The following is a 9,145-nucleotide window of genomic DNA, read 5'->3' as shown; positions in this document are numbered from 1 at the left end:
TAGAAATGAGCAAGCATAGAAATAACTGGGGGACAAGCTAGGACATGAACCTGAGGTTTGCTATCTGCTCTGTACTAATTGTTTGTACATGTGGAGTAAGAGTCCAAACTAATTGCTTTTTATGGAGTAAAAGCATATATTTTTGTTTGAGAGGCTACCAGTAAGTATGAACTGTCATCACAGTTCAACTTTTGTAAGATTTATGCACTCATGTTCTATATATATTCCTGATATTTTGTAAGTATATATACCTGATAGTTTTCAGGTGTAGATAGGACCTAAATTGGCTACTTGTTTTCATCCAAATTGAAGTTGAATGCTTATTCCCAAAATACTCCATGTGTAAACAACTACCGTGTGGTGATTTGTAAACCAATATTCCTGTTTCCTTTCTGTCCCCAAAGGAAGATCTTAATGCCAGTCTTGGTAAAAGTTGCTCTGAAAAACATGCAGTTAATGAGTTCATGAAGAAAAGTGAAATATTGATGCAAAGAAATGCATCAGATCTTGAAAAAATAAGAGACGTGTTCCAGAAATATGGCTGCAAGCTACCTCTTCAGAGCTCTGCAGGTAACATTTCTTGGCAATGCATTTTGTGAAGACAAATACAATTTTATAAAACATTTCTCTTTAGCTATGTGTATATCTCTGTTAATTAAGAGATCAAGTACATCTATGTTCACAGAATCATAGAATTTTAGGGGTTGGAATGGACCTTACAGATCATCTAGTCCCAACCCTCCCTGCCATGGACAGGGACACCACTCAGTAGACCAGGTTGCTCAAGGCTTCATCCAACCTGGCTTTGAACACTGCCAGGGTTGGGACATCCACAGCCTCCCTGGGCAACCTGTTCCAGTGTCTCACCACCCTCACAGGAATGTTATTTGCTTTGTAATAATACCCAGAGGGTAAAATATTTTGTTCTGATTGGTGCCATAAGGATAAACCAAAACATGAACACTTGGAGTTAAATCTCCTGGCATGCTTTTATATTATTGTGTGTTGGATTTTTTTTAAAGTGATAATTATATTCAGAAAACATGTTACAAAGATTTTTGTAGCCCAGAGAGTTACGTTACTTCAGCTTCTCATGCATTAGAAGCTATTGTAGATGTACCTCAGCTGATTTGTATATGTATGTGATGGTTCCATTAACTTAAACCACCACAGAGAAAAATCTTACAATACTGTGTTCCACAGCACAAATGGGACAAGAGGAGTACATGCAGGGATTAGGGGACATGTGATAAGCTGTAGTATCTTGATTGTTGTAGGGGAGGGAGATCCTTAATCCAGTCAGAAAATGCACACACACACCTGTCTGAAAAATCCAGCCGTGCCAAATGAGTTTAAAATACTACAGCTCTCAGTGCTCCACATGCCCCTTTTGGTACCAAGGGCCCACTCAGCCTTCAAAAAGCCTTTGGCAGGGCATGCCTTAACCTTCCCCTGAGGATTATCCTGTCATCGCACAAAACAGAATTGTGGGCATGGACCAAATTCACCTCTGAGTTAAGCTACAACTGCTGTTTTACAAAGATATGGCAGAAGGCTCTGATTTTTACAGTAACTTCCTTACTGTACTTTAAAAAAATATTTTCAAGCTAAGTGTATCTGAATATGTAATACCAATGCACATAAAAAGGTATCTTACTTTAAATAGTCTCCGTTTCCACTTCTACTACATCATACAGAAATTCACAAATGTTTTGAAGGGTTTCAGTTTGTCCGACTCCAGAAACATACACGTTTATGTGTTTTTGCAGTGGACTCTTGTTGTCTAAAAAGCAACTTCTTCCATGAGTTTTTAGTTGCTGCTACATAACCTTACTTCAATACTGTTGGTTTGGGTTTTTTAAGAATGAGCATTTCAAGATGAGACTGGATGTGGCACTTAGTGCCATGGTCTAGTAATCCCACAGTAGGGTTGGACTTGATCTTGGAGGTCTTTCCCAACCCAGTTGATTCTATGATTCTAGTAGTGTGTGCTGCCTTTACTCGTTGCCCACAAAACATTTTCATCTCCATGCATGAATTCTATGAAAAAATACACATGTGTAAAAACCTTTTGCTTTTTCCTAGAAATAATATTTACCAGCAGAGTGAAATTTGGTAAATGTGTCACCTGCATCATAAGTATGGCTTAGCCTGATGTGAGCTTTTGATACCTGTTGTAGTCCTTGAAAATGAAAGAGGGAATCTATTTTTACAGTAATCAACAAATATTTTGAATACTGGGGGGGTGTCCCAATTTATTCTATAAATTCCTAAACCAGAAACTTCTGACACGATTTTTTTTCATTGCTTTTCTTCAAAAAAAGAGGAGGAAGAAGTTGCCAGTGAATCACCAGCATCTATCCAGAATAGGTCTGATGAAGAGAAAGCCAATGATGTGTCTAATTTTCCTGCTTGTACTGAGAAGCCACCGCTGCCCAAGGACCCCCTGCAAAACCCTCAGCTTGCTGATTTTGGGCTTTCGTCCTATGCCTTCTCCAGGCCTTGGAGTGCGGTGAAAGCACAGCACACAACAAGAGCACATCAACAGAAGTCAAAGAATGAGACTCCCGTGCAAACGCACACCCCCCGTGCCTTGCCCAGAACTCCAAAATGTAGGCTAAAGATGGATGATTGTGAGTGTGTCACACCAAAACTTGAACATTTTGGCATCAGTGAACACACCGTGTGTATGAATGAAGATTACACCATGTCCCTCATTCATAAAACTGCTCAGACAATCAAGAAGTAAGTAAATTACTGAAGCAGATTGGTTCTCTAATGAGTTTTCTGTATTGTCTTCTTGCTGTCCTAATTTCTCGCTACTATTGCCCTTCTCTTTGTCTTCAAGCGGGTGATATGTTGTTATCTACCAGCTGCTTAGTCCTGTGTCCTTACTCAACTCTCTACATGCTTTTCATGTACCCATTGCAGCGCCAAACGCTGCCACGGAATACATCTCTGATGTGCTCCTTCCCTTGACTGCACCACGAGAAGAATCCTTCCATGCCCCATGTAATTACAAAGCATAAATGCACAGTATGTCTGTGATCTTTCGCTTTCTCTAACCTTGGGTTTGGATTATAAATGCACAGTATGTCTGTGATCTTTTGCTTTCTCTAACCTTGGGTTTTGGATGCAGGGGTGTGCTGTCTGCTGTAGATCTTGCACAGCCAATTTAAAGGTACCAGGAGCTTTACGAGTATAAACACAGCAAACAGCTTATAAAGCATTCAGTAAGATTGTTGTAGAAGAAGTGCATTATCTCTTACCCAAGCCCCACCTTTTACAAACAGGTTGCTCTTTTTGCTCCAGTCTTCTGTTGGAAGGACATCTCTAGGTTTTCATTGTTCTGATTAAAATTAAAGAAAATAAATACAGTAGTGAGGTATAGAACACCTTAGCAGTACAATTATTTTTCTAAACTTCTAAGGTAGTGTAAAGGTAGTTAACAGGTCTTGTTTTTATAGTTAGTATTAGCAACTAACTGTCAGTTTTAAAAGTTGATAGTAGCTAAATATTTGATAGTTAGAGAAATTGTTCAAAAAGCAGGAATTCCATTGATGAAAACCACATTAAAAATTCTACTTGTTCTTCTCGTTGTAAAAACTAAAAATCATAATTCCGAGGCAAAACTGAATTGAAAAGTTACTTTTTTTAAACCCAACACTTGAGATGTGTTCTTCTAAGTAAAATATACTGCTGTTTTCTGATGGACACGCTTCTGTGTGTGGTCTGGGTAAATGTCCACTGTTTGCCTGGTATTGTCTCTTCACTGCACATGTCATTCTTCCACGAGAATGTCTTGGGTATGAAAAAACAGTTTTAAAAACGTCAGTCTCTAATGCTGTGGAATTAATATTAAATGGCTTCTCACTCTGAAATTGCTACATTTTGTTTTAAAATAATTTTGGGATCTCTCCTTTTAAAGAGATCATCTTGTTGTTTAGAGCTTTGTAGGCAAGAGGCAATTCAGAATGAAATAGACTGTACCCCTTGCACAGAATTGATCATCTGGGACGTCTGTCCTGCCTTTTTGTTGGCTGGTTTGGGTTTGTTTTCCTCTTAATGCCTTGGATTGAAATCTCAGTGTGTTTGGTGATTTGTGGAGGGACTGAACATTTGCATACTACAAATTGCTGCAGTAGAATTATAGATGCAAAAAAATCTATGGAAAAAATTCATCTTTGAGAGAACTAATTTTTTTTACTTTGCATACTGATGAATGAATACTAGAAAAGCGATCAGGTTGACATTATTCCTTTAATTATGGCTTCCTCATATTACTTGAGAGCTAATTGATGGGTTTGGTTTTCAGGTTGGTTAAAAACGATGATAACGGAGGAAATGTACCAGAAATGACACCCAGGGAAGTCATCGTCACTCCTGCGCTGAAATCTAACATGAGAACAAAGAATGGTGAGTTAGAAATGTGTGAAACAGACAGACATATGCATTTTCTACATAATGCCTGTGTGAATGCATTGTAAACACGTGGTAAACTGAAACTGTGTTACTTGTTAAGTGCAGTTAATTCAGGCCCAGTCCTTGTATGAGTACTAATGCCTAAAAACTGAAATGCTGGTGACTTCTATGGGAAAGTTTCTCACTTTGATAGAAAACCTTGCTCATTCTTATACTCATCTCCAACTGGAATTATGCAGCAGGATTAATCATTTCATAACTGCATCTTATCCGTGTTTGAAATAAAAATACTGTTTTGCCAACTTAGCTCTTTTTTCTTCTGAGAATACCCAATAGATCTGTTTAAAGACAGGAAAGAAACTCCTCTGAGAGAGGAGTGAGGCAGTAATTGAAGTCTTTCAAGAGTAATGCTAAAAATTCTTTGAGAGGAGAAATAACATGCTCTTTTTAAAAAACTGGCAATCTTGGGACAAACTTAGTGACAACTGAATAAATGAGAAGGTAAAGCAACGTTGAGTTAAACTGAGTTTTTTTCAGTTATATTCAGTAATGGCACTAGATTGATTACTTTTTTTTTTTTTTTTTGCATTTGCTGGTTTTAAGGAATAGTGTCATTTGGAGGGATCAAATAAATGTGACCTGCATGTGGTTTAAAATATGCAAATCTATGAAAAGCTAATAGAAAATGAAACTGGAACTGGAACTATTTACGTATATGTGTGTATGTATACATTTTTCTCTCTATTTCACTCACCCTTACTACTAGCCGCTGACTGGATGGCTTCTCCTATGGTACTTGTGTTCTGCACTCCTGAAGTGACGGTCTCTTCCAAAGCAAACAGTACAGTGTTACCCAGGTCACCAGAAACAAAGCCTCTGCCCAGCCATGCCGCGACACCACAGTGTCCAGATTTTCAAACAAGATGGCTAAAAGCAGAAGCTAAGGTAGTACATAGCAATTATGTACATTTTCACACACTTTGGCATAAGCAATTTTTAAAATGTCAGTTTGGGATTCTTTTCCTGTTTTCTCCTATGTCACTGTAGAAGGAATTTCTAATGGTAGTTTTTGTAAGAATGTTTGCTAAATACTTCACCTAACATCAGTAAATTAACTGAAGGCCTTTAATACCTCTTTTGCAGGAGCCAGTAAAGCAGGAGGAAAAGGTTGAGTCAGTGACAAAGAATGATGCAAAAGATAAGCAAGACAAAGAAGACAGCATTCCTTTTGCTGAGAGCTCTGATGAGTATCTGAAACATCTGGGAGACCTTTCTCCTCCCCAAATAAAACTCTGTGATCAGTTACTCAATACTCCTCCAGCTCCCAAAATAACAAAGATACCAGATGATGTTCTACAGGTTAGCTGATACCTAAATAATTTTACCTAAATAATTTTACTATCAAAATAGTAAAACTAAAGAGGCTTAGTTATAGCTGTAATCTGTCCTTTGAGTTCTTGGATAATTCTTTTTTTCCCTTTTAATGCTTCCTGTAGATTCTGTCCAAGTATGACCATAAGGCAGACTCTTCTAAACCCAAGGAAATGGAGACCAGGGCAGGAAATCCTACAAGATATGACAAAGGTTCCACTGATTACTGCAACAAAGAGAACAGGTATGATTACATTTTCCAGATTTGGTTAAGTAATTTTATGTGGAGAAGCTACGAAGATGCTTTAATGCATTTAGGAATTCACACAGCTGCTTGCTCTTCAGCTGCCAGAATTGCTCTTGCTTCTGTGACTGAAGTGGCTTTTGGCATGGTACCTGACTGCCTGTTTGTAAAGAGCAAATGTGATAATGGATTGTGTGTTTGAATCCTCCCAACTCGAAAAAACCACAAAGGGGAAGGTAGAGTTTTAGCCATTTATCTGCAGGTATATTTTGCTTCATGGAAGTCAAAGCACCAGCGAATGCTTTCTTCTGTGTAAATGTAGGCACTAAAACTAAGGAATTTGGAGAATAAGTAACAACAGATTTCAGGTTATTTTGGCAAAGAAAGATTTGAATTGCAAAGCTGCAATAACAGTAGTGTTTGAACAATGCAATATTAGCTTTATGAAAAATTCCATCATTTTGAATAGAAAGAAGTTTTTATGACAACTTTATTAAGTATAGGTATTCCTGATTCAGTGTAATATGTATTATGATAATTTAGGTAAGAGGTACAAGGAACATGTATAGATAGTCAAATAATAGTCACCACAACCCAGAATGAGACTGATAATAGTTATCTTACTATACTTGGGAGTTGGAATCCATTTAAGTAGTCAAGTACAGCAAAGCTCTCACTTTAGCTGACCCTTCATTTTTTTGTTGTCAAGATAAAAATGACATGTTTTCAATATTTGTGTCTTCTGCTATTTGAAAATATGATTGAAATAAGCTCATCTGGATATATTTGCAGAGGATATCATGGAGTTTTCAAGCCAAACATCTGAAATCAAGCTGAAGACCGTGTTAGGATTGTTCCATATTCATGGATCTTATCACTGAATAATAACAAGTTCAAAAAGCAGAAGGAAATACTGGTGGGAAGAAGGAGCCATACCCAAAAAAAGGTTTTTAATGGAGACAAATTCTTTTTCCATGATGTGGATAAATTTGTTTGAAGTAGCAATTTGTACTTAATTTTCCATTGTAATTATTGCCAAAATGTTTTAGGGGCTTTTATTCTGTTACAAAGAGGAATGGAGATTCATGTATGAGGTAGTACTTGAGTTGTTTATTGCATAGGCTGTTTTACTGTTGTCCTCAAGAAAACACAGCTACATATCCTTGTTTGCAGCCAGTTTGCTGTTGGCAGTGTTGGCTATGCCTCTGATTCTAGGGCTGCTCTTAATAGTTGTTGTCTTCCTGTGGATGGCTGAAATTCTGTCATTTATGTGAGGGCAAGCATGAAACACATGAGAAGGGAGAGACTGTCCCAGGAGATGGGGATAAGTGTATGTTTTTCTGAGCTCAGCTCCACCTTTTTTTTTCTCAAAGTCCTCAGGGTATGTAAACATCTAGAGATGTCCAGAAGTATTTCTCGGGTTGCTTAGACAGACTTGTCCTGGAGAAAACTTAGCAAGTAGAAGTGCCTTTTTCCTGCTATTATAGTAATTCTCTAGGATAAACATACATAAAACCAACTGGAGAAGGTGATTTTTCTATTAGTTCTGACCTGAGCACACTGTCATTTTAAATGCTAATTTCTATTATAAAGAATGTGTGATGTATCAGTCTGTGAGTTTGATTAATTTAACACTTTTAGATACTAAATAAATCTGTCTTGGATCCTTGGTGGCTGCTATAAAAACAATTTTTTGTTCTACTCAACTCCTTCAGAGAGTGGAGACCAAACCAGCTTCCAGCATCTTCATAGATTAAAACCACATTGAGGGGTGGATGCTAGTCCTGGAATTTTGTGGCCTTAGAAAGGTACAAAGTATTCTGCTGCAGAACAAGAGTCTTTCAGCCAGACAGATTTACCGGCATGGAACAGCAGGGATTTCACAGCCCGCATTCTCCCTCCACGGCACTTCATGGCTGCTTTCTTGCCCTGAAGCAAGCCAGGTATCCTGAAAGACTCCATTTAACATCCAATGGAACAAGCAGCACAACTGTCCCAGACTTTGCTGTATTCCCCCTGCCTTCAACTAATGAAAGTCACAAAAGGGCTTATAAGTGTGTTTTCCCTAAACTTGAGAACATCTCAGCACTCCACCATCCTTTCCTCTGTTTGGGAAACACAGAGTTGTACCAGTGCTGTGGTTCTCACTGTAAGCCACTTGCATCATTTTCCTTGCCAGATGCTACATTTCATAGCTATTTCGTTAACTAATATGAAAGGGATTCAATTAACATTTAGAGATGCAAATTATCTGCAATATGATAATTGAAGTGTTAGAATCTTCTGGTCTAGTCAAGCTGTTATGACGTGATACAGGCATGAGACTTTTGGAATCTAGAAATGATGTTTTCCTAGCTGGTTTTGTTTTTCCTGCCTACAATGCTGACCTAATACACATAATACTATAGTTTGTATTTACATTCTTTTTCTGTAGGAGGAGCATTGCTCTGAGGTAGATATAATCAGAGCAGCCAAACAAAAACTAGTTTTAGTTTGTGTCACTTTACCTTTGAAAACCTTCTAGGTTTCAGGAAGGCCTAAGGAGTAGTTTGAGTATTGGGGGTGGGGGAAAGATATGACAAAAAGGAAACATAAGCAGTGGAACAGGCTGCCCAGAGAGGCTGTGGAGTCTCCTCTGCAGATATTCACAACGCACCTGGATGCAATCCTGTATGACCTGCTGTAGCAGGGGTGTGGGGCTAGATGATCTCCACAGGTCCCTTCCAACCCCAGCCATTCTGAGACTGTTGGAAACTGATCGGTGTTCAAAAGAAGCTCGGGGGAGGGAAAGCTTACTGTTTTGTTTTGTCTTTTTGTTTTTTCCTGCTCAGATCAGTTCTCTCACACAGGTGGCTGTGTGGTGGTCTGATGTACTGGAACAACCAAGGATGTAGCCTTGGGGCTGGAGGAGGGAGCAGTATTGCTGCTGGAGAAAGACTCATCCTGCTGCACAACACATCAGAGTGGGAATGATGCAAAAGAACTTACTTAGAATGTACACCTTGGTTTGTTGTGGGGTGAGTCTTATAGGTGCATTGGCCTGTCAGAAAGTCCAGTTTGGATAAACAGTAGCTAAGTAGCAAATGCAGGGGTTCTGTAACAGTCATC

General features: G+C 38.5%; 1 protein-coding gene across 1 annotated transcript; it reads left to right on the top strand.

The window, feature by feature from the left end:
• The first annotated feature begins 464 nt into the window (after positions 1-464).
• SKA3 (spindle and kinetochore associated complex subunit 3) lies at positions 465-9,010 on the top strand. Its single transcript, XM_009082153.1, has 7 exons — positions 465-570; positions 2,325-2,745; positions 4,316-4,416; positions 5,189-5,370; positions 5,578-5,781; positions 5,919-6,037; positions 8,869-9,010. The coding sequence occupies exons 1-7, from the start codon at positions 465-467 to the stop codon at positions 9,008-9,010; spliced, it is 1,275 nt and encodes a 424-aa protein (XP_009080401.1).
• Positions 9,011-9,145: the final 135 nt, after the last annotated feature.

Source organism: Acanthisitta chloris, unplaced genomic scaffold (assembly GCF_000695815.1).
Source record: "Acanthisitta chloris isolate BGI_N310 unplaced genomic scaffold, ASM69581v1 scaffold24519, whole genome shotgun sequence".
Lineage (NCBI taxonomy): Eukaryota > Metazoa > Chordata > Aves > Passeriformes > Acanthisittidae > Acanthisitta > Acanthisitta chloris.
The sequence above is the reverse complement of the archived record's forward strand: the minus strand, read 5'-3'. Positions and strand labels throughout refer to the sequence as shown.